Source organism: Rhagoletis zephyria, unplaced genomic scaffold, assembly GCF_001687245.7.
Source record: "Rhagoletis zephyria isolate East Lansing unplaced genomic scaffold, Rhagoletis_zephyria_1.1 Rzeph_scaffold_00442, whole genome shotgun sequence".
In the NCBI taxonomy this organism is placed as follows: domain Eukaryota; kingdom Metazoa; phylum Arthropoda; class Insecta; order Diptera; family Tephritidae; genus Rhagoletis; species Rhagoletis zephyria.
Window position 1 is genome coordinate 203,931 of NW_016157526.1, and position 26,817 is coordinate 230,747.

Below are 26,817 nucleotides of genomic sequence, written 5' to 3' on the forward strand. Positions count from 1 at the left end.
AAATTTAAAACGTACGAAAAGTCATCGCAAAGTGTTATACTGACACAGTTTATTGATTAAACAAATAACTACTTATTTCTTACAAGTTTAATTAGTCGCATTTTGTAATTTTTATCTTCCAAACCATCAAATTAAATTTTGTGATTTGCGTAAATGCCAACCAGCTGTTTTTGATCAGTTGTTTCCCTGTTGGCAAATTGCTGTTGGCAAAAATTTTTCCAACAGAATCTAACAGCTTCCCCTCAAAATGAAATGTCACTTTGCTCTCTCAATTTCCCCTTCTTTGCAAGTTTTTTGCGTACGCGAACGCAAAAACCTGTAAGTTTTGGTTAAACATGAACAATTAACAGCTACGCGAACGAACCTAATGCCTCATAAAGTCCAAATCAGAAGTGTTTTGGCTGAGTTATTGAAGTATTTCTTAAACCTATATTTGAAAAAAGTTCAAAAACAGCATAAAAAAACTCATTATAGTGATTCCGTTGAAAACAATTTTTAATTTTTTTTTTAGAGATTTTTAAGCTTAAACTGTTTTGTCCTCCAAGGTGTTTTCTTCCAAAAAATACTTGTTAAAAAACTATTTTATTCATAAAAAAATTTTTTTTTGAGGTATTTTCAAATAGGTCCAGCTCACGTAAATCTTAATATCATTTCCAAAATATTTTGGTGTAAGCGTTATGATATATGTAATAGAGTTTTGTACCGCATCTTTGTTGTATGGGGAGTGATGCAGTCTAATGTACATACAGTCAGTCAATAAAGTTTAGGTACAGCGTTTTTTTTACAATACGGGCAACTATTTAATATTCTTCAATAATTTTTTATAAAAATATGGTTAATTCTACAACAAACTCCCAAAAATCAGAGTTCCAAATCTTGTGCAAAATTAGAAAAAATTCTGGAAAATGTTGATGCAAATATTGCACTTTTTATTTACGCTTCCTAGAAAAAAGTTTAGTATGCAGTTTTTAGCCCATTCAATTTCAAATTGCAAGTTTGAGGTATGCATGGGACTTACCATTGAATTTTAGCAATTGAGGTATTTTCCTTATATGTAATTTTTATATGGAAAAAATGTCTGACACCTTCAACAAAAAAATTCCCAAAAATCAATTGACTGACTCCATGTATGTATGTATGAGCAACGGCTGCATTGTAGCATTATTGGACAATGCTCCACTGTTATGTGTTCTTATCGAAACGGAATGCACAAACCAAACGTTTTGTCATCTAATCAAGCGGCGAAATTTTTTAATTTACAATTGAATATACTGCACATATTATAGATATGTATATGTACATGCATAAGTATGTACGCTTCTTCTACTTATTTGGCTCTGTAACCGCCTAAGCAATTTTGGCCGAGTTCCATAAAGCACGCCAGGGAAGCCAAGTCCTTCTCCACCTGGTCTTTCCATCGCAGTGGGGGGGCCTCCCTCTTCCTCTGGTACCACCAGCGGGTTCCCGAATTGGATACCTTCAAGGCTGGAGCACCGGTGTCCATTCAAACGACATGGCCAAGCCAGCGGAGCCGCTGTATTTTAATTCGCGTCTCTATGTCCATGTCTGCGGTATTCGCCGTCGCCAACGCGTAAGAGCCCGTAAATCTTCGCAGTCCGAATATCAGAGCGTGTCTTTCGATCTCGGCCATTAGCCTAATGACTTATAGAGTGTGTTTCACGCGAGGAGGACTTTACTCCTGAATCGCCTACTCAGTCCAAAGTAGCACTTGTTGGCAAGAGTGATTCTGCGTTAGATTTCCATGCTGACATCGGTGTTAATGCTGGTTTCCCCAGTAAACGAAAATCTGTACTTTCTCGAAATTATAACTGTCAACAGTGACATGGGGCCAAGGCGCGAATGTGCTGATTGTTTGTTTCATGACAGGAGCTACTTCGTCTTGTCCTCGTTTACCACCAGACCCATTCGTTTTGCTTCCTTATTTAACTTGGAAAAGGCAGAACAGACTTAGCGGTTTTCGTTAACGATGATGTCGGTGTCATCGGCATAAGCCAGCAATTGCACACTCTTGTAGGTGATTGTTCCTGAACGGTTCAGCTCTGCAGCTCTTATTATCTTCTCCAATATCAAATTAAAGAGTACATGAGGGGGAGTGCTCTGCTGAAACCCCGTTTTGTGGCGAACGGCTCGGAGAGGTCTTTCCCAATTCTGACGGAGCTGGCGGTATTGCTCAACGGGGATGCCAAATCAGACATAGCGGCATATAGGCAACTCCATTAGTGCTGTCGAAAGCGGCTTTAAAGTCGACAAATAGGTGGTGAGTATCGATCCTTTTCTCGCAGGTCTTTTCCAAGATTTGGCGTATTGTGAATACCTGGTTTATAGTGGATTTTCCAGGTCTAAAGCACACTGATAACAATATGAATGGCAAGGTACACGGCGTAAGATAATAACTGTCGCACAGGGTTTTTGAAAAATAAAAGGGTCCTTTATAGATGTTGCGAAAAAGAGTATTTTTTTGTTAACTTTGTAAATACTTTACATTAATCTTCTTAATTAATTTTAAAATTTTAATCCTTATTTGCATTTGCCAGCTTTGGGAGATAAGTTCATGCGGCACTCACGTCTTTTATAGTTGTACTTTTTCTTTTCGTATTAATGCCCTCCTAGTCACCGGTTCGGAGTCTTTTCGATTGCTGAGTATGAGGCCTTATGTTGGACAAAAGACGGAGTAAAAAAGACCCAAATGGGGGAAATTAGCCTATATTTACAGAAGATATGTAATAAAGTAACCAATGAATAAAATGTTTGCTAAATCTATAAAGGTCCCTTTTATTAAAAACAAAGAAAAAACTGTGCGACAGTTATTATTTTACACCCTGTATATTTTAAAATATTAATAGCTGGAAAAAGGAGAACAAAAAAAGTACAAAACTAATAAAGGAGTACATTTCCATATATATTTTTTTGGGAGTACAAGGGAGTACATTGCAATAAAAAAGAGTACCTGTACTCCCAAAAGCAGTATGCCTGGCAACCCTACTGCTATACTGATACTACCTGGTCAATGTGATTTGAATTAAACGAAAGCAAAAAGCAATGCCAACTACAAGTAAAAGAAGCAAAATCGAATTGCGTCAAAATGTATCATGGCATAAAGTGATATGATAACGAAGAAATGGGATAAAATAAAAAGTTAAAAAAAAATAATTTTGCTAATTTTCTCCACAAAGGCTAACAGATCTTTAAACCTTCTTCAATGATCCTAGAAGTATTAGCCCTGAAACAGCATCCTTATAGTAACATCATAAATTTGTTTGATATTTTTCTCGGGAGCTTATATCTCGCAGAATTTGTTACAAAAAAATCGTAAAATTTTTTATACATAAATAAAAAGCAAGTTTAAAGTAGCTACTCTTAATTTTTGGCTTTTTTTATTAACGGTGTTACGCATCTTTTTCATACAAAGTAAGTATGTTGAAAATTTTTGATAGGGAAGCCAATGAGCAGCACCTTGCACTTGCATTATATTATACTAATGAGCTACAAACCTGCAACGAAATTATTTTCTAACGATTCTGATTAAAAAGTTTGAAATTTTGGTGAAACTCTACAGAATTAATTTTTATAATTTTTGCACAAAGTCGGAAATTTTGGATGTATGTATATAGTTTTTGTTAAAAAAGAGCTTTACATTCATAAAAAAATAATAAACATTAAACAGAGAAAAATAGCCAAGCCTTTCTAAAATGTAGAGTCCTAATTTATATTTTTTGGTCACTGTATGTATTTCTCGATTCGAATCACAGGCACTCAGATTTTGAAATAATATCTGTTTATGGAGAAAGTTACGGATCATATACCAACAGCATTTAAAACTGGTTCATAGGCATACTGTTAAGGCGTCGAAATACCGAACACCGAATATGAGACAAATACAGGACATTGAAAGAAATGCAGGACATTTGGCGTCCTGTATGAACAAAAAAGGTAGTTTCAATCAAAATGTATTCAACAAAGTGTGATTAATTTTGACATTGCTCTCATAAGAAACAGGCTATAGTGTCAAACTGAAATGAATTCTTAACCCATTTGAAATTTTTTTTTTCAAATTTAAATTTGTTTAAAAAAAGTTACACACATTAAACGTGAAATTGCTAAGAGATAAACCGCCGAGGAGAGCAAGTAAGTACATTTAAAGTTGGATAATAAGTAAATGCGTTCGACTTTTCTTAAATATTTAATGTAATGAAACCAAGATGAAACGGAGCAAAACGTTTGAACGGTGCCCTGTATGCAATAAAAGTCAGGACACGAAAATAGTGCGATGTTTTAAACCACCTAGTTGCGAATTAAGACGGCAGCGATGGGAAGAAAGCTGTGGTGTTGTACTACGTGATTTATCTCGCGTTTGTGAAAACCACTTCAAGGAAAGTGATTTCATTAGTTGTCCGTCCGAATCAAGCACTTTCAAAGGAGCTCGTTTATACCCAGGCGCAGTCCCAATGCCATACGAAATAACTGAAACAAGTGATCAGGATACATTATTTGTTGATGTCCAAACTCAAACAGGCGAATCTTTAGAATGCACGTTGAGAACAGATATATTTCTTCTTACCGAAATAATTAAAACCATGCAAGCAGGTTTGGAAGAGCTTAATTTAAAACTGCTCGAAGCAGTCTTTAATGGAAAACTATTTCGCATGAAAAAAAATTTATTTCAAAATTGTTAGAGTTAAGCCAACATATAAAATTGGAATCAAATGTAAAATCCTACATTTATAATTGTCGAATAATGTTTAGGATAAAAAATTTAAATATAAAAATAAACGCACAAAAGCATAAAACTTGGGCAATTAAAAACAAGAAAATTGCTAAAACTATTTTATAAACAATTTGTTTTATTTTATTGACAAAATATATATATATTCCAGGTAATGTAAGTAAAGCAAAACTATAATCGAAATAAAAGCCTAGGGCATCAGTGCTGACAAGATACTGCATGCAAAACTAAGGGTTAATTCGTTTGTTTATACTTTTTGACATAATAGTACCTTACAAGAGAGCCGCACTGAATTTTCAGCCACACGTGGTTTAATACACCTTGGTTTCAATCATGATCAGCGTTGCCGCTTTGGTAATTTTTAACCAAAATTGGTAATTTTTTTTTTTTATTTATCAAGTTTGGTAATTTGGTAATTTATTTTTCAATTTGGTAATTTTTTCCATTCGGCCTTACATGTCAAATAGGTCAATATTGGTTCTGATTCCACATTAGAAAGTGGACCGTAAGCGTTTCTTTTATAGCAATACCAGGTAATCCTGAAAGTTTCGCAAGGCGAAAGGTGTTCCAGGGTTCCTTGGCTACCAGATTGGTGTGTTTTTTAACAAACTGCTTGAAAGTGGCTATTGCTAAGTATATCCACCGTGTCCTTACCTGTAAGGTTTTGGGTGGTCCTACCTTTCCCTGTCAGTTCGTCAGCTTTTCAATTACCATCAATTTTCCGGTGTACCCGGCAACCATATATATGAATAGAATTCTTCATAAATACGTATGTTCCCGTTCAAAAAGCTACGGCTTTCAGCGGGGNTCGCAAGGCGAAAGGTGTTCCAGGGTTCCTTGGCTACCAGATTGGTGTGTTTTTTAACAAACTGCTTGAAAGTGGCTATTGCTAAGTATATCCACCGTGTCCTTACCTGTAAGGTTTTGGGTGGTCCTACCTTTCCCTGTCAGTTCGTCAGCTTTTCAATTACCATCAATTTTCCGGTGTACCCGGGAACATACGTATTTATGAAGAATTCTATTCAAAAAGCTACGGCTTTCAGCGGGTGACTTCACCCTGTCTATGTGTGAGTCGAAAGCTTTCCTTCAAGCGTTGAATTTTTTATATATATTCTAGTCACTTGTTTACATAAAGTGGTCGAAAAAATTATAGTCGCACCATATTTTCACAAGATTTATCATATTATTTTTTTTGTAATTTAATTTTGGTTATTTTTTATAAAAATAGTATCCTTTCTTTAACAGAACTCAAACAAATTCAAACTTCAAGTCTTTTTTCAATATTTAAAAAAGTTCAACAAACTTTAGTAAAAATTTGAGGATAATGGAGCGCTGATTGCCTGAAAAGCTAGGTATCTTCGGATATATATATGTGCAGATATATCGATCCCTAACTGCCAAAATAACGTGAGCGAAATTTTTTTAAAAATTTTATTTTTGATGTAGAATGGCATCTAGATGCTCTAAGAATATTTCTGCATCAAAAAGATTTTTAAAAAATTTCGCTTACGTTATTTTGGCGGTTAGGGCTCGATATGTATGTTTGTACAGTTCTGCACATAAAATAAGTTTGGTAATTTTTGTTGAACTTTTTCCGCTGATTTTGGTAAAAAATAAAAAGAATTTGTGGCAACACTGATCATGATACAAAAAAGAAGGTAGTTTCATTTAATGACATTCGTTGTTGTTGTTAACCATTTGACTTTTAATAAAATTATGTCATTTCATTAAATTCATCAGCGGCGGATCCAGAATTTTCTGATGGGGGGGGGGGGGACTTTTGCGGGAAATTTTGCCCCTTATTCTAATTACCTTAAACGAGCAATTTTTGTGTATATGTATATGTATCCATAAGTTTCTCGGCAACGGCTCTAACGTAGCAAAATGAAAAATCGTTTAAAAAAGGCTTTCGAAGTTGTATTTCTTCCAATTGTCAAAAACTTTTTATTTGTCACGGGGAAAATACCGTAAAAATTATTTGTATCGTGCGAATATCTATAGAAATTATCTGGGTTTGGAAAACTAGTTAGCACAGCGACAACAGCCAAGCATTTGCTTTTTTATAAATTGTTGTTGGTCCCCTTTCAGACACGTCAAGTCTAGCTTTCAAGTCTGCTCGTTCGTAGGCGAAGGAGGTGAGAAGAGAGGGGAAGAGTACAGATACCTCCGTACCGTCAATTCGTTTCAAGTTTTCTTGTCTCTTTTGTTCTTTTTGTTGCTTCCCATTTAAAGAACCAAGGACTTGAATTCAATTAAAGTTGACGCGTGTGGAATTCAATAATAAATTTCAAATATTTTAAACATATTTTGAATAGGAACTTATATCTTTTTTACCATCTGTAAAACTGACGAAGTGGCAACCATCTAAAGAAGGAGAAATCAGGTGACACGGAAAAATCTAAATTCCGCAATTTCTTCGCTACGGGCTACAACTACAGAAAAATTCTGCGGTGTTGAGTTTTCATTTACATGGCGCTTTGGTAAGACAGATCGTGTCAGCTGACTCGGGTTTACGTACCGGTAGGTTTACGTTCTTGACTAATTTCAGCTTAATGAAGATCTTGCGGAAGCAATGAGCTTAGCCGACGAAGGAAGGAATTTAAAGAAATGCGACAAGATGCAGAAAAAACTTTCATTTGCTTTTCGAACACGTAGAAGAAGTATGCACCAACCTAGGTACAGAAATCAAAGTACCGCGATACAGCAGTCGCCAAAAGAATCGCTTTAATGTGAAAACCGGAGATGCCGAGGCATACTATCGCATTGCTTTTTACATTACCTTCCTTGATACACATATTGCTCATTTGAAAAGCCGGTTCCTAAACCATAAATCAGTTTTAAATAATTTTAGTGTTTTGTTTCCAAAGTATGAGTTTAACGAAAAACACTGAAGAATTGTTTGCTTTCTATGAAAAAGTAATCGACTGCTCGAAACAAAACTTTCTTCTGGAGGTAAAAATGTGGAAAAAAACGAGTTTCACACGAACATTTTCGAAATGCTCTCGAAGCATTACAAGTAGCTAATTCAACGTTTTTAAGATCTTACGTATATTGGCACTTTTGCCCGTTTCAATAGCCACACCTGAACGAAGCTTTTCATGCCTGAAAAGAATTAAAACCTACTTGAGAAATACAACATGTCAAGAAAGACAGCATCTATGAATATTCACAAAGATATACATTTTTCAGTTGACGGAGTTCTAGAAGAATTTAAAAAAAAAACCCGAAAAATTTGAAAATTCTTCGTTTCATTGATTTATGAGTAAAAAGAAAAATTTAATGTGTTTAAAATTATCAAAATATTTTATAAATAAAGCGAAAAATTTAATATGTATATGATTTTAAAAATTCGTGTTTGAAACTTTATTACGCATACGTACTTTCTTCTAAAGAGCCTTTTTTCTAGACCCATATTAGTGAAATATTATTCTTTGACATGTATCCGCCACTGAAATTCATGCTACCTGATCACGAGCAGTAATATTTTTCAGAAGATTTCTTCAATCCACTCAAAGATGTCAAATATGATGAGCCTGAAAATTAATGTATAATCTCAAAAATGGGATTGACGAAACTAGGTTTCAGAACGGATGAAGAAAGTGATCAAAATTATATTTATGCTAACTGCTTATCGGAGTGCGGTCTGCGCAAGCCGAATTCAAGTTTTTTGCATAAATTGGAAATTTTAAATTCGAAATTTGTTGAAGTTAATGGTGATACGNAGCCGAATTCAAGTTTTTTGCATAAATTGGAAATTTTAAATTCGAAATTTTTTGAAGTTAATGGTGATACGCCATACAAAAAAGAATGTAGTTTCAATAAACAACTTTTGACGGATAATAAAATTTTTTGAAGTTTCATAAATTTTGAGTGTTCTCAAAGGCCTTGCCACTTTGATAATATTAAAACAATAAGTCGGAGTATTTTCTTTCCCACATTTATACCAATTTAAAATTATTTCAAATCAAAAATCATTATCAGTGCTTGGTTTTTTTTTTCGCTTACGTGGCTCGCACCTTTTTTTATTAACCCTGGAAGTGCTTCGCTCTGTCTGCGGGCTTGTTAGTCGAAACGACTAACACCAACTTAGAATTGAAATAACAAACATAAGAGTTAAAAACGAAAATACATTTTATCAATTTTAGTTCTTTATAGTTTTTCAAACACATAAACAAAATATTAAATACATATTATTTTCTCTGTTACATATTATAAAAATGGTAATTGACTTCAGAGAGAGGTACGAAGCGAAACACGATTTTTGTTAGTCGAATCGACTAACGAAGCACGTCCAGGGTTAAAAATATATAAAATATGTAATGTTAAAGGAGACTTCATTGAAATTGTTATTTTTATTTTATAACAAAAATCACGAGAACATGTTGTTATTTTTTCATTTTCTTATTTTGAATGCAATCTTGCGATTTAAAAATCTAATTCTAAAGAATACTCTTTCCAAATAAATCATTTATAATCGCCAATTCCATATGAATAAATTGTTCTCATAACTTTACATGCAAAACAAAAGCAAATTGGGAAAAATTATTTTGTTTTGCTTTATTATTTTGGGAATATTTGTTCACATAAAATTCGTGATTCGTGATGAAGTTCGTGAAAATTTACTTTTAAATTTCTCGTCAGATTTTGCAAAAAAATAGGTTTTGTGGTTAGTTCACCATTAACTTCAACAAATTTCAAATTTAAAATTTCCAATGTACCTATTCCAAAAACTTGAAATCGGCTTGAGCAGACCGCACTCCGATAAGCAGTTAGCATAAGTATAATTTTGATCACTTTCTTCATCCGTTCTGAAACCTAGTTTCGTCAAGCCCCCTTTTGAGATTATGCATTCATTTTCAGGTTCATCATATTCGACACCTTTGAGTGGACTGATGAAATCTTCTGCTTAAAAAAAAAATATTACTGCTCGTGATCACGTCGCATGAATTTATTGAAATGTCATAATTTTATTAAAAGTTAAATGGTTAACAACGAATGTCGTCATTAAATGAAACTACCTTCTTTTTTTGTTTCATGGTGCTTGAGTAGAAATAGTAGTCTCGAATCTTCTTTTCCTTGTGAACAATACTTTCGAGCCCTAACCGCCAAAATAACGTATGCGACATTTTTTTTTAAATTTTCGTTTTGATGCAGAAATTTATCTACATAGATGCTCTAGGAATATTTCTGCATCAAAAAGAAAATTTAGAAAAAAATGTCGCTTAGGTTATTTTGGCGGTTAGGGCTCGTTTTAATTTACAGCCATTGTTTAGCCTTTTTAAATCACACATTTATTTTAACGGATATTTACTTAAATAGCTAATATACATACAAAAATTACAATTGCAAATGGTAGCTGATACTTTGGATCACATTCCAGACTCTCTGGTTGACTACCTAGGATTTTGTTGAAAATTTACTGAGTAAGAACCTGTCGAAGGATCCTGCTGCATTTGAAAGTTGTCTGTGGATAGACCGAATGGCTTAAGGAACATATTACCAAGATCCTTTAATTTAGACATCATTTCTGTTTTCAAACGCTCATTGCGTTCATTAATTTGTGCCGGTAGATGTGCCACAGCTTCTTGCGCCTCTCTTTGGTTTGGCTCCAATTCACACACTCGCTTATAGTCAGCCAACGCATCTTCCAAACGATCCTCCTGCTCACAGAGCTTTGCTCGCCTGTTATAAAGGAGTATAGACTATTAAATTAGACAACATTCGATTATGTTAAACTACCTTTACCTCATTAATGCACGTACGTAACCAGGCCAAAGTTCAATTGCTTTTGAACAGTCATCTATAGCAGACTTTTTGGAATCCAACTTTATTTTGGCTGCCGCACGATTGCAATACAATATTGCGCGCTCTTTGGTACAAGATGTCGGACAAATGTGCAGAGCACTAGTGTAAATTTCGATTGCACGTAGTGGTTCTTCTGCTTTGAACAGCTCATTTCCCTCCAACTTCATACGATCTGACTGTTCTTTGTTTTGTTGCAGCTCTTCGGAGCTCATAGTCCTTTCTCGTTCTCGAAGCTCTTCCACGTCAATATCATCTGTGAAAAGTTTGGATGCCTCGTCGACGCTTTTATTGTCCTCATCATTATCTTCAGTTTCATCTGGCAGTTTAAGATCGGCCTGCTGGCGCGTTATCTCCTCAATTTGCTCATTGGTTGTAAGTGGTGAAGAATTACAACTGGCGCTGTCCATTTCATGGGCGTCTTCAAACTGTAGTCTTGCACCTTTACTTTTTGGTACATCAGCAAGCGCATCATGGAATTCATCATCGCTATCTCTTGGATCAGTATTTCCAGACATTTCTTTAAGGTTTAAAATAGTTTAGTGAGGAATGGTTAATTAAATGAATTATTATTACTCGTTTATTGTTCCCCAGAGTTGGAAAAATATCGACGATACTATCGATATATCGATAGTTTGTGATTTACAAAAATACTTTCGATGTTTTAAAATTCGATACTATCGACTGTAATGCAAGATCAATAAGCTGATGCCACGTAAAACTTTTGCTTCGCTTTGACAGATATGATGAATTGTATGAAAATGCACAAAGAATGCCACATAAATCGTTGAAGCTGCATCGCGAAGCGAAAAGATGGCCAACTCCCATCGTTTTGCGCGCTTTGACAATCAGCCGGTTTAATATTTATTGTGTTTCGTCCAAATTCGGGTTTTCATGCAGAAACATAAAACTTAATTACATTGCTTATAATTTTAAATCAAAATAATTAAAATCCACAGCAACTTTGATAAGTAAAAAAGCGGTACAACATTGTTTTCTTGGCGTTCATTGTGGCATACCTTCTGCGTCTGGCGCTTTGCTGACAAAGTTATAAATGTCACGCAAAGCTACAAAGTTTTATCTGGCATCAGCTATAGGGTTCTGTCACACGGTCAGTATTTATTGACGTGATCCAAGTATCGCGGTGTGACATGACAAGTGACGANTAGGGTTCTGTCACACGGTCAGTATTTATTGACGTGATCCAAGTATCGCGTATTTATTGACGGTGTAGCATGCAGTATTGATGGATCTTGATCCGTATCGCAGTTTCTAAAAACTTTGAAATCTGGATCGCGGATCGCAATACCGTCAATAAATATTGAACGTGTAGCACTTTCAAAACGCGATCCATACATTTCGTCAGTACATCTTTTACACATTCTGACCGACAATGAAAACACTTTGAAAACGAGTTTTGAAATTGTGGGTTCAATGATTTTCGCACCGGCTGTTAGTGTTTTCGTTGACATATCTTACATCCTCTGACTACAGTTTTGCTATACAAAACAAAACCAAAATGCTTTTCCCTCATTTTCTTTTCATTAGCAACCTCGTACTTTCATTCTTATTTTATACCATGTTCTGACCGACATCGAAAACATGTTTTCGTTGCTAAAGCTAGTTTTCGACCTAAAACATGTGTTTTCGTCTATGTAAAATCTGTCAATCGAAAACCAGTTTTCGCTGAAAACTACTTGAAAACTCACGTTCCACTCATTCCAATCGGTGTCATCACTAGTTTTTTTCGATTATTTATCGAAGTGGAAGTCATATTTTATTATCTTTAATACGCTATTTCGTATTTATTGTTAATTGGCTGGCGAAAGTAAAATAAGAATGAAAGTAAGAGGTTGCTAATGAAAAGATAATGTGGGAAAAGCATTTTGGTTTTGTTTTTGTGTAGCAAAACTGTAATCAGAGGATGTAAGAAATGTCAGCGAAAACACTAACAGCCGGTGTGAACAGCCTTCAGCCCACAATTCCAAAACTCGTTTTCAAAGTGTTTTGGGATTGTGGGCTGAAGGGTGTTCACACCGGCTGTTAGTGTTTTCGTTANCTCGTTTTCAAAGTGTTTTCGTTGTCGGTCAGAACATGGTATTACTTTGGGCAGCCAGTTAAAAATAAATCCGAAATGGCGTAATAAACATGATGAAATATGACTTCGACTTCGATAAATAATCGAAAATAACTTGTGAAGACATCGATCGATTGGAATGAGGGGAAAACACAAGTTTTATACCATGTTCTGACCGACAACGAAAACACTTTGAAAAAGTGTTTTGGGATTGTGGGCTGAAGGGTGTTCACACCGGCTGTTAGTGTTTTCGTTAACATTTCTTATATCCTCTGATTACAGTTTTGCTACACAAAAACAAAACCAAAATGCTTTTCCCTCATGTTCTTTTCATTAGCAACCTCTTACTTTCATTTTTATTTTGCTTTCGCCAGCCAATTAACAATAAATCCGAAATGGCGTATTAAAGATTATAAAATATGACTTCCACTTCGATAAATAATCGAAAAAACAAGTGAAGACGCCGATAGGAACGAGTGGAACGTGAGTTTTCAAGTAGTTTTCAGCGAAAACTGGTTTTTGTTTGACAGATTTTACATGGACGAAAACACATGTTTTAGGTCGAAAACTAGTTTTGGCAACGAAAATATGTTTTCGATGTCGCTCAGAACATGGTATTTGCAACGAAAACATGTTTTCGATGTCGGTCAGAACATGGTATTAGCAACGAAAACATGTTTTCGATGTCGGCCAGAACATGGTGTTACTGTCATAATGCGAACATCGAAAACGTATTCGCTCTGCCTATGGTATGAAAGGTGTTGCTCCCTTTCACTACTAAGGCAGAGTGGCACAGGTAATTTTGTAAACAAACACATTTCTTATCATTTTAAAAAGATAATTGCTATTTATTTTCAAATATTCAGATATCCAGCTTGTAGCCGAATGCAGTGGCTTCTGGGGTTCACTAAAATCTACTTATCATATTGTAACAGCTCCGGGTAATGGACCATTGAATGTGTTGGCTGAACTTATGACCGCCATGACCAACGCACTCGCCAACCAAATGCGTGTTTTGAATTTATACGGTAGTAATTCATAGCAATTGCTATTGCATGTGTGTATGATTCATATTTGTTTGATGTTAAGAATTTTTGAGGAGTTCCGCTCAAACTTGGGTGTGCTTACAGGCTAACCTAATACTCGCGGCTTGCGTTTTGATATGCACGCCGTCGAACTTGTTTTTTTGCGTTACCCGAAATTGGCTTGCGTGCGTTTGCATTTGATGTCATTGAGCGAAACGTCAAATCAAAATGTCACGCAGAACAAAAATTGGAAATTGAAGGAGTGTTCGCTATGCAAAAAATTTATACAAGTTGGTACCTATTGTTACGAAATCGTGTTCGTTTAGCCAAAAACCCAGTAACACTTGCAAGGAGAGAGCACAATTTTGATATTTCATTTGGAGGGGAAGTTGCAAATTCTTGCTGGGAAAAAATATGCTTCATATGCATATGCAAATAAGCATATTGCACAAAGGCTTATACTTCTATTTCACACCAAAGCTACACTTTTTCCAAGCAAATTTGCAAAGAAGCAACACGGTGCCGCTGCTGAGGGAGCGGTGCGAGGGAGACCACTGCCAGTTATCGAACCTTGTATTATTGAATCATGGGCGCAATCTTGTATTCTATCATTCTTGTCGGGGACCAATTGGTGAAAAACTGCGAAAAGGTTTATTACTGTATAGACTGTGGTGTGCATGTATACACATAAGTTAAAGAAAACCAATGCGAGTGGATGTTATACCATGTTCTGACCGACATCGAAAACATGTTTTCGTTGCTAAAACTGGTTTTCGTCCATGTAAAATCTGTCTAACGAAAACCAGTTTTCGTTGAAAACTACTTGAAAACTCACGTTCCACTCATTCCAATCGGCGTCTTCACTTCGAAGTGGAAGTCATATTTTGTCATCTTTAATACGCTATTTGAGATTTATTTTTAATTGGCTGGTCAAAGTAAAATAAGAGTGAAAGTAAGAGATTGCTAATGAAAAGAAAATGAGGGAAAAGCATTTTGGTTTTGTTTTTGTGTAGCAAAAATGTAACCAGAGGATGCAAGAAATGTCAACGAAAACACTAACAGCCGGTGTGAACAGCCTTCAGTCCACAATCCCAAAACTCCTTTTCAAAGTGTTTTCGTTGTCGGCCGGAACGCGGTATTAGAGAAAAATTAGTGGTTATTGCTAAAAGGTATAATAATTACATGGATTTCAGTACCAGAAGAACTGAAATCAGCAAAGGTAAATATTTTCTCTATAATTGCTGCATTATATTAATTGCTAACCCGATAGCATTCTTCTGCTTCAGAGCAACTGTCAAAAAATTTGAGTTTATGAAATTCGATACGATACTAGGGTTCTGTATTCCAAAAAAGAATGTGTTAAACTATCGAGTAAAAAGTATCGGTATCGAATGCCAAAAGTATCGATATGTTACCATATCGTATCGAAGTTCGTGTCGCTAGCTATACTATACGTGCTTTTGTTGATGAGGTTTTAAAAATCAGCTAGGAAATGGTTTGTGCAACTGGATCATTTAATTGTGATGTCGATGAAGTTGATATAAAAAATTACGTATTAGAAAAATATGTACCAACAAAGCTGTCTGAGCCAATTTACACTGTTTCCTATGCAGATGATTTGGAAAGCCTGAGGGTGAGTAACCAATTAGTTTCATTTAAAATGTTAAAAGGGAGCAATTCATTATAAATAGTTGACGAAGCATGCCCAGCTACAATGTTCAGGACTTATTTGGCCCTTTTGTCGAACCGGAACCTTTCCCGTGGAAGTGCCGATTAAGGGGGTACAAATGCTGGCAGGACCGGATATAGCGAAAGAAAAGTGCATAATGGAGTTAACAACGGAAATGGTATCGTATGAACAATAGGATCGACTAGTTGATTTTAATAATATTAAATATATTATCAATAGCAAATGGAATGTGATTATTTTCAACCAGGTGATACTATTGCTGTATTACCATCCAACAGCAGCAGAGAAGTCCAAGCACTGCTAGAGCGTTTGCAATTATCAAATAAATCTGATAGCTCATTTCAACTGCGAATTTCATCAAAATGTACTAAGAAAACGGCGAAGCTACCACCATACATTCCATCACATTGTACTCCTTATCATCTGTTGCGCGATTGTCTCAATTTTCATGCCATACCAAAAAAACAGTTCCTAATTACTCTAGCCAACTGCTGTGGGGATGCAGATGAGGATGCATTCCTGAGTTGTTTATCCTCGAAAGAAGGGAGCGCTTATTACAACGAGCTTATCTTAGAGCGTGGCTTATCATTATTGGAACTGCTGGAGTTGTGTCCCTCATGTATACCTACACTAGAAATTTTAATTGAGCACTTACCACGTTTGTTGCCGCGTCCATACTCTATAGCCAATAGCCCGCAAACTAATGAAATAAAAATTATATTTTCAATACGCTCACAAAAACCAGGGGTGACCACAAATATGTTAAAAACCTTGGCTACACCCTTGTTAAATGGCACAGTTGCTGAAAAGTTGCCCGAGATCACAGTGTATCCGCGACAAACGAATCAATTTCGCTTTACTGCGCAAGAAGCAAGTGAAAACAATCATATCCTGATTGGTATTGGTACAGCCTTAGCACCCTTTTTAGGATTTTTAAAGAAGAAGGAACAATTGCTGGCAAACGTTGCTTATACCTCACTAGGCGATACCTGGTTTTTTGCAGGCGCTACAACTGAAGCAAGTCTGCCACACAGAGATCGCATATTAGCCATGGAAAAAGGTAATGTGCTACAACGGTACTTCGAGTGTCTGTCACGCGTGCCTAGTGCTCCATATCGCTATGTTCATGACCAATTACTAGCTCATGCAACAGTATTTGTGGAGTTTTTGATGCAAAAGAATACTATCTTGTACGTCTGTGCCGATGGTGGTTCGATATCAAAATCGATTGAGGAGGCAATTACAAAATGTTTAATACAAGTGCAGCAAATAACACGGGAGGAAGCTTCATTAACGTTAAAAACGTTCAGAGTTAGTGGCAAATATCGTGAGGATTTGTGGCTGTGATAATTTTTTGAATAAACACAAAAAATCGTTAAAGCTACATTTATAGTACATTTCATCGATGCTTTTGCAAAATCGCCTATCGACCAGTTGCAAAACCGCCTAAATCGCCGTTGTGGCAAACATAACATCTGGTAACCCTGAACTCCAGGCATAGAGATTTATGCATACAAATCTTATAATCTTTATTAAAACAACAAATTTGTAGAATAGCTAGAAAAATGCCGCCTATCAAGGCAATGCCTTCAAAGAAAAAACGTTTTTTCGCTCTCCTGTAAGTTTTAGTACCGTAAGATAGGCGGTTTTGCAATTGGTCCATAGGCGGTTTTGCTAAAACATCGACGATATGTATGTACGTACATTTTTTAATTTCTTAAAAATAATGCAATATGTTAATTGTATACATTGCATGTATACATACATATGTACATAGATATAGGGTGTCCTAGACTACCCGTCCACCCCTTTTAAAATTGATCACCATGGGTATGCTTTATCTTTTGGTCGTATTTCCGACTTCCGGTTTCGACCGGAAGTGGGTTGAACTGACCGGAAGTCCATTATTTTAAATAAGACATGTATATTTGTAACACTGATTCGGATTCTGCGGACAAAAATATATAACTTTTGTCGGGAGCTACCACTCCGCAGGGCCTGGGTTCAAGCCCTGGTCAAAGCGACATCACAAGAAAAATACATAAAAAAGGTTTTTTATTAACAGCGGTCGCCCCTCGGCAGGCAATGGCAAACCTCCGAATGTATTTCTGCCATGAAAAACAGCTTCTCATAAAAATATAATCGCTGTTCGGAGTCGGTGAAAAACTGTAGGTCCCTCCCCTTTGTGTAACAACACGCCACAAATCGGAGGAGAAGCTCGGCCACATTGTGGTAAGCGTCAATCTATATATAGTTCAATTTAAATTCGGTTTAGTCTTGAATGAGTAATCTACCTACGTTTGTAGAGCTGAATTTTGAAAGAAAACGAGTTAGGGCCTTTCTATACAAAGGTGACGATATACATCGTCGTTTAAAGTGCAAAACCGCGTATCAACAAAATGCAAAACCGCGTACATATGTGAAGTTGTAGAAATTATTTTCTAGAGCGTAAAAACACTTATATCTCAAAATGGTTCTCTTTTTTATAAAGCAATCGCATTTCTGGCTAGTATATTTCAGGACGAATGGATAAGGATTGAGCCAAGAGCTTGTGTGAGCAAATCCAATTTTTGGCAGCCAATGGCAGTTACGCGGTTTTGCAGAATGACGATACGCGGTCTTGTACTTTAAACGACGACATACATGTCTACTGTTCTTGCATATCTACCTTATTTTTTCTACTGTCGAATCTATAACACACATCTGTGCGTACATGTAAGTATATATGTACATTATGGTGGTCCTTAAATGTAGGAAGCAAATATTTACATCAGATTTCTTAAGCCTCAACCCCTAAGTCGATGCTACGGTCGATGAGATGGTATTACCGACAGAAAAAAATCGTGCATTTGAGTATTTACAAATCCTTTTTGTTTCATTTAATTTAATTTAATTTATTTGTGTTAAACGTTCGCATATTTTTAATGTTTTTATTGTTTAAAACTTGGCATTATTGGTTGGTTTATTGATCAGCTTCCTAAAGCAAGAAGTTCTTAATACAAAAAACAATAAAATTGTATGCCTTTCATTGTATTTTTATTATCTTTCAATCGCCGCCGAGTTACTTATCAAATAAAAAACTTTATTTCAAGTCATGGTAGAAAAACGAAGGTAGTTTCAATAAACAACTTTTTGAGGGATAGTGGGCCTTTTGAAGCTTCATAATTTGTTCATATTGCAGCAGCGTTACCATATTGTTAATAAGCATTTCTATTATCGGACTTTGATGTATGTATATATAAACCAATTTTAAACCGATAGTAAAATGCTTTACTTTATACACAATCATAAATTTTAATGCAACCTTTAAATATAAAGTCTTTAAAGTTACAGGCTACTTGAGAAAACGGCCCTTAATGGGAGTAAATATTTTAGTCTTATATATGTATTGAAAATATATACCTACAAAAAAAGAAAGTAATTTTACTTCGAAATACAACGGATAATGGCATATGTACTTACGTTATGGAATGGGTGAGAACCTCTACCCCAAAACTGAAAAATTGTCTATATGTATGTTACGTTGTTGTTTTTATTTAATAAGTTGAACAAACCCATCAAAACAACTAGTAAAAAGTCTAAGTTCTACCAGAGCCGAACATTAGATGCCCGGGGCAATTATTAAATATAGTTTTTTTTTCACCTCTTAGAAAACTACCGCTACATGGTAAGCAGTGTTGCCAGAGAAATTTCGTTTGGAGCTAAAACGGTCGAAAAAAAAGCTAAATAATACTAATAGTAGCTAAAATAAAGAGCTACATATTTTTGTTAAGTTGAGCATTTATTGACGTAAGGTTGTTTTTTACATTTTCGGCCATTTTAATAAAAACAACGAATTTTATAAGTTTAAGTGCTGAAAAAATCTTTTAAAACCAAAATAAGGTGCATATATTTCGAATTATTTGCTATGACACTTATAATAGTGAACTAAAAATACTTTACAAACTGTTACAAGTCAGTAATTTCAGATATTTGAATTGAATAATTTTTTCGCAAAATTTCTCTGGAAAGTTTTACCTCCAACTCTCCTTAAAGGTAAAATTAGTAAAGTAAAACAAAATCCGCGCTATCAGAAAATGGATTTTCTTTTAATTAATTTTTGAATTCTTTAGCCTAGATCCAAGAGTTTATGGTNTTTGCTATGACACTTATAATAGTGAACTAAAAATACTTTACAAACTGTTACAAGTCAGTAATTTCAGATATTTGAATTGAATAATTTTTTCGCAAAATTTCTCTGGAAAGTTTTACCTCCAACTCTCCTTAAAGGTAAAATTAGTAAAGTAAAACAAAATCCGCGCTATCAGAAAATGGATTTTCTTTTAATTAATTTTTGAATTCTTTAGCCTAGATCCAAGAGTTTATGGTGATACACAGCATCTCGAAATTTTCCATTTTATCAACGCTTAAGTTTTGGCTTATATACACTAAATACAACTAAAACTTTCTGCAGCTAAGAAAGTGCTACATAAATTTGAAAAGAGATAAAAAAAATAGCTAGGAGCTAAAACCCGATATTCGGAGCTAAATAGAAAACTAAAGAGCTAAATCTAGCTACAAAAGCACCAAAATGGCAACACTGATAGTAAGCAGGGGTGATTTTATCCCTATATCAAACAGCTTCGATAAACTTATATAGTTATATGTGGGCGGTATTACGACCATTTTCCAAAATTCCATAAAAATGTTAGTTATTTTCAAGGGATTGTTTTTATACCCGAGCGCACTTGTGCACAAGGGTATATTAATTTTGTTCACATAACGGTTGTTTGTAACAGCCAAATCGAATCAAAATAGATATACATAAATGATCAGAATGAAAAAAGAAATCGATTAAGCCATGTCTGTCTGTCCGTCCGTCTGTCCGTCTGTCCGTGTACACGATAACTCGAGCAAAAATTGAGATATCTTAACGAAATTCGGTATGTAGGTTTACATTTATCCAAGGTAGGTTGGTATTGAAAATGGGCGAAATCGGACAATAACCACGCCCACTTCCCATATAACGGTAATTTCCAGAAATACGAAAACTGCGATATTTTAGTAACTACTGAAGATAATTCACTCAAAATTGATATTTACAATAATTTTTAGACGAAAAATAAGAATATTATAAATTTTTGGAAAATGGGCGTAGCCACGCCCACTTATGGTTACATGTGTATATCTTGGTAACCGCTGCACCAATTTCTCCCAAACTTGGCACAGTTGTTGGCCTTCGCACAACATACCAAATGGCCGAAAATTTTTAAAATCGCTCAATAACCACGCCCACCTCCCATATAACGGTAATTTAGAGAAATACAAAATCTTCGATAAATCAGTAAATATTGAAGCTAATTTATTCAAAATTGTTGCTTGCAACAATTCTTTACCAAGAAATACGTTTATGGTAAAATTTTAGAAAATGGGCGTGGCACCGCCCACTTATGATCACATATATGTATCTCGGTAACCGTTCTACCAATTTGTACCAAACTCGGTGTGGTTATTGTGCTTGCCACATGAAAGCAAAATGTTGAAAATTATTGAAATCGGACTAAAATTACGGCCGCTTTTCATATAACGGTAAATTTGAGAAATGCTTGAAACTTCAATATTTCGAAATTTAAGGACGCTAATTTACTCAAAATTGTGGTGGTTCCATACTAATCTGGTTAAGATCCGATCAGTGGATCATGAGATATATATATATATATATATATTTTATATGATAGTTGAAGTCGGTTTATTTTGCTAAAAATTACTTGTTAACAATTTTTATTTATTTCATGCAGTTCTAACGTCGTGAATACTAGACACCAGCTCGAAAGATTGGTTTTACTTATGAAAGAAAATCCCAATACTCTGTTGACACGATCTCTGAGAACGATATCATAGAGCTGTTTATAGTTTTAATATATTTTAAGTCGATTTGGATCACACAATTTCTTAAATATATTGTATGTCAAAATATATTCGAAAGAATGCACTTAAACTTTTTTCTGCTCCTGGCCAGTTTTCTCATCCTCTGACGAGTCGTTGAACCAGAACTCCGTTATACTAATTAAAATTTTTTTAACACGTTTTTATAAACTCGCTAGCTTTTAAACATCCGCATCCGCATTTTAAACATTCGTAACATCCCTAATTTGTACATATCTATCTCCGATTCGTTTGTTACAAACAACCGTTATTTGAACAAAGTTATAACCCCGTTGTGCACAAGTGCGCTCGGGTATAAAAATAATTTAAAATCGAGTAATGCCCATCCAAAAATTCAATGTACTCATCTAAGTATTATTCGTATCCGATGCGTTCCCCAAGTTGGAGCCTGCAAGAAAAAGGCATTCGTTTTCTATGTTTTGACCAATACAGCTTTTCATTACCTTTCATTTCGCGGCACTGCACTTTTGGAGAGCATGGTCTTGTTCTGGTTGATGCTAATATCCGTGGTAACAAAATGTTGGCATACGCATATTTTAGAAGGCTTTTCTCGCTCACGTCGCAGGCTTCAAGCCATTTTTGTCTCATAAAAGGAAGTGCTGGAAATTTAAAAAAAATTGTACCGTCTTGCTTGCAGTGGTAATCTTGTATTTTTGCAGCTATATATAATAATGAAGTCGGTTTTGTTTTCGTACACAGTATCATTCTTGGAATTAAAATGGAGTTTGCTAAAATATAAGCCCATATTTTAATACAAAATTAACAAAAACTTGTTATTATTATTAACAAAAAAGAGCCGTACGCTCAATTTTGGGAGTAACAATATACATATGTAACTATATCTACGTATTTTCGTTTTCGTTTCCGCTTGCACAGGTATTCATGCGTTCAAACTTGCTGACCGTTCACTTATAATTAACAAGAATTTCACGCACAATAGATATTAAAATATTTCATTTGTTAATCGGCGCTTTGCCAGCATTTTCCTTTTTTATGATTCCTTTTTTTAGTTCCACTTCACTTTTACGCAACTTTCAATGGCTTCACGCTACATTTATTTAACTTATTACGTGAAAATACATATTTATATGTACATAGTACATCACATCCATAGGTACATATATGCAAGTACTTTTATATTTTTTTTTGCCGAGATAGGCTTTGGGGCACCTTCCAAAATTTTTCCTCTTACCGAAAGATGTGCTAACATGGCAACAGTAGTTTTTTTTATAAAAATTACCAATATTTTTAGTTTTACAGGGATCCAGTAGCGCATTTCAAGGCCATTGAGCACCCTGTATTGGTTACAGTAGAAAATTGAAAGTTGGTATTGATATTACAAATATCAAAAGGAAAAAAACTAAGGGGTGCCCCGTTTTCTAAGATGATATTCCCACCCCCCCATACAATATTGGACCCTTCTAATGCATATATGTATGTATGTGTGTCGGTTTTATCTTCGTTACCCTTCGCTTGCTATAAAAAATAATTTTGTACAATTCTTTCAAGTATATTTTTTAATAATATTTCATTTTATTTATTCTTATTTTTGGCGATAAAATTTGCACACTACAGAAAAGTTCTCTATCAAAAAGGTGTTCTTTATCAAAAATTGATAATAATACATACAATATACAGTACCTACAGTATGATAATAAAAAAAAATGTAATCATTAATAATACACGGGTATTGTGCTGGCATTGCACTGCTGTTTATTTGCTTTTCGCTCCGCTTCAACACATGCCATATTAAATATTTGTAGTAAACACATACATTTGAATGTGCACTTATTGATTGGTTTCTTTTTTTTCGTATAATTCGCTTACATTTCGACTAAATTTCACTTTTTGCATTTTCTGTTGGTAAAAAATTTTACTTTACTTATATCATTGCTACATTAAACATTTAAATACTGTAAAAATTATTATTATTTTTTTTTTGTTATTGCATAATTGTGGGATCTCTATTCTACTATTATAACTATGTATGTAAAAAAGTGTATTAATATCGTTGCTTATGCGTTGAATTGATTTTCTCTTTTATTAGGATTTCACAAAAAATAGTAATATTTGCTTGTAAACAAAACAATAGACACTTGCATAAGAGTAGCTAAGGAAATAGAGGGATTAGGATGTTATCTACGATGAAGCCGGATTGTTTGTTCCCACTGTGTGAAGTTTGCATGGGCTGGTTGTTTTCAGCAAAATGTTGCGCAACATCCAAGCGTCATGGAGTTCGATTTTGCCATGTACGTATGTATGTATACATATATGAACCGACCGCAAACATGACATTTGCTTGTGAATATCCATTTAAATATCTACATACATATGTAATTTTACAACCATTTTGATTCTAAAAAGTCAAATATTCAAAAGCAAGTTTCAAAAAACTGGGAACCCTACTAAAAAAGTCCAATAACTTGAAAATAGGCAACTAATACCCTAGTGTATGTACATATGTACGCTCAAACAAACAAAAAATAAAGGCCTGCTCAAACTAGCGCGATACGGCTCCGCGCGCTACAATCCCGTAAGAAATGTTTACTCATAGTACTCTTTATTACAGTAATGGTTTGAGCAACATGTGTATATCGTACGAGAACTTACCACCCCGCGCCTGTTTGAGCTGCCCCTAATATTGGCAAATGAAAGAGTTGTGGAAGTGTAAATTATTATTGAACAGAATTTGCCAACTACACAAATAATGCTTTTTTTTAAATTACGACTTTGCTAGAATTTTATAAAAGCCATTTATACATTCCACTTAATTTCGAAAGCGTAAGGTTTCCGATTTACGTAAACTCTTGAGTTGAATTAGCATTAGTTAAATCTGATTTTCCTGCAGGGTGCATTCCTGGATACATATTCACATCGATATATACACATATGTACATATTTTAAGTTCTTAGCGAATATGTGGGCAATTAAGAATGTTTACATAGCCAATTAGGGTTGAAAAATTTATTATAATTTCTACTTCTTTTCAACTTACCACATACTTTTCTAGTAAAATGCAGTACAGCAGTGTTGGCTTTTTCATTGTGAGAAAAAGAAATATGTATTAAAACAACCAATGGTTTACAGACAAACAAAAATGTTTGCGAAATTGTTTTACATGCAAATGCATAGTACATGCATAGCCATAATATAATTAAGGTAGGCCTTCTTAAGTGAGGCCATTCTAAGAGGCCTACCCAAGAAAGGCTGAAAAATGTGCTTCCTTGCATGTCTTCTAGAAGGGCTTATCCGTTTACAATTTACGCGAATGCATAAATTTATATTATTTAGCATTACAAATGAATTTCAAAAAACATTTTGAGTTGCAATAACACATATTTGATATATGTAAACCCCAAGCAAATACCGCAAAGATGTATGATTTTTATAAATTAAAGAAGCAACTTTAAAAGAACTCCTCCAAAAGGCTTTCTGAAGTACGTCCTATAGAAGCCCTTCTGGAAGGCATTCTATGTGTAGCGAAAGAAGAAGCTCTTCAATTTGTGCCACTCCATAGAAAAAAAGAAAGGAGAAAGGAATGTATAGCGGAAAGCCTCTTGACTCTCAGGAAGGCCTTTCGGAAGGGCTTTTAACTCCTGAGATTGTCTATTGGGTACATACTTACATGCATATGCATACATATATGTATATGAATGTATGTACGTACTTTTGTATGCATATTTATTTAGTCTTCTGTACACAATGTTTGTCCATTGATTTGTGCATACATACATAGTACATATGTACATATGTATGTAGATATTTTTATATGATTTTCTTATACCTTCGTATGCTTGGGTTCTTGTTTGCTCCTAGATAGTCTAGTCCAGGCATGCCGAGCGCAGGGCCCTTGCTTATGGAGTTCTGCCAGCGTTGGGCTGACTGGTCTAGTAAATCCAATTTGATCAATAAAGTTATGCAGAAATTTGGTATTACAATATCAACAGTCCAGAATTAAACAGATAATGCAAATATTATGAGCTTCAAGCATGAGCTGCCATAAAAAGAATCGTCTTTTAAACAGAAGTCACCAAAAAACATGTGAAATGTTTTGGGTTTAAGCAATAGCAACACTCATAAATATATAAATATGTATAGCATTTTCAGTTTAAATGAAACCATTTTCAAATTAAATTAAACCCTTTTCAGGTTAAGCGAAACCTTTTTCAAATTAAATGAAACCGTTTTCAAATTCAATGAAACTTTATTCAAATTAAAAGAAACTTTTTTTTCAAATTAAATGAAACTTCCTTTTAAGAATGTTGAATATGAAAAAGGTTTCATTTAAATTGAAAAAGGTTTCGCTTTATCTGAAAAAGGTTTCCTTTAATTTGAAAAAGGTTTCGCTTTGTTTGAAAATGGTTTCATTTAATTTTAAAAAAGTTTCATTTAAACTGAAACATATTTAGAAGTCAGACAGATCTAAGCCCTGTCTAGTTTGCCGCGATTCTGATTGTGATTCTCTAAATGAAATTTCTCCATATAAGATGTCAGAAAAAAAATTAGTAAAAATGAACGCGATTCTTTAGCTATTTTAAACATACCCCAAACAAATTCTAAAAAATCTGAATAAGAAGTTGAAAATTCAGCAGAAATCTTGCAGATTTTTTTTACTTTTTGCACAAGTTTGAAATTTGGATTTATATGGTGTTTGTTATATAATGAGCTACACTTTTATGGAAAAACAATAAACATTAAATAAACAAAAGAAAAATAGCCTAAATTTATCAAAATGTAGATGACTTAATAAGCTGATCACAAGTGTATGTAGAAACTTGCTATTGGAGTCACAAGGTTTGGCAGCCACTATTGTCATATAGTTTTCGCTGAGAGGAACTAGGAATTAGAATTAATCTACATTGTGAGTGATAAATGAACTACTGCCTTGGCAGCGGCACTTCACAAATTAAGGTTTACATGACCTTAGCAGCGAGCCACTGTGGTACAATTAGAAAATTGTATGAAGCCTAAAGGATATCTAAGAAAATTTATGGAAAATTTAAAGAATTCAGAATTTTTTAGCATTGCTTAGAAACGGAATTTCGGCCTTCATACATTTGTTTTGTATATAGAACATATGTATTTACGGCCGGTCATAAAGGCATGATCAACGTTAAAAAAATTTGATGACGATGATTTGATATTTAACATCAGCTTAGAAAAAACCGAGAAACCGGTAACTAGTGGGATGTTCGTAAAACAATAAATAGTCAAATACATTTGCGTAAATTTGTACAAATAATATGCGTGCATTTAAAATTTGCCATTCAGTACAGTATAGCAGTTAATTATGTGTGTAAAATATGTATGTAAAAGTGCCTGGCAAAAAAAAAAAATCAATAAAAATTGTGTTACAAATGTTAGTTTTAAAAATGTATGTAAATGCATGCGGAATCTACGGACATGAACAATACTAATTACAAATTTGTATTTTTTCTATGGAATATTACAAAAATTTACTTCGCATTACTACGTAAGATAAATACAACTAATGATGCACGTGTTTTCGTTTTCATCAAACAAAACAGCATGTTTATTTTCTTCTACAAAATTT

The 26,817-nt window shown here is 34.5% G+C and overlaps 2 protein-coding genes across 3 annotated transcripts; one reads left to right on the plus strand and one right to left on the minus strand.

Annotated features, from left to right (window-relative positions):
• Positions 1–9,978: 9,978 nt before the first annotated feature.
• On the minus strand, positions 9,979–11,224 carry Ttc1 (Tetratricopeptide repeat domain 1). Of its 2 annotated transcripts, XM_017611685.1 has the most exons (3): positions 11,123–11,224; positions 10,490–11,066; positions 9,981–10,426 (listed from the first exon to the last, which is right to left on the minus strand). In XM_017611685.1, the coding sequence occupies exons 2-3, from the start codon at positions 11,062–11,064 to the stop codon at positions 10,138–10,140; spliced, it is 864 nt and encodes a 287-aa protein (XP_017467174.1). In that variant the 5' UTR covers positions 11,065–11,066; positions 11,123–11,224; the 3' UTR covers positions 9,981–10,137. The 2 variants fall into 2 exon arrangements, with proteins under 2 accessions (XP_017467175.1, XP_017467174.1); XM_017611686.1 differs by lacking the exon at positions 11,123–11,224 and having other exon boundaries at positions 9,979–10,426; positions 10,490–11,116.
• Positions 11,225–15,055: 3,831 nt separating this feature from the next.
• On the plus strand, positions 15,056–16,722 carry LOC108359714 (methionine synthase reductase). The gene is made up of 3 exons (XM_017611684.1): positions 15,056–15,281; positions 15,340–15,495; positions 15,558–16,722. The coding sequence occupies exons 1-3, from the start codon at positions 15,141–15,143 to the stop codon at positions 16,683–16,685; spliced, it is 1,425 nt and encodes a 474-aa protein (XP_017467173.1). The 5' UTR covers positions 15,056–15,140; the 3' UTR covers positions 16,686–16,722.
• Positions 16,723–26,817: the final 10,095 nt, after the last annotated feature.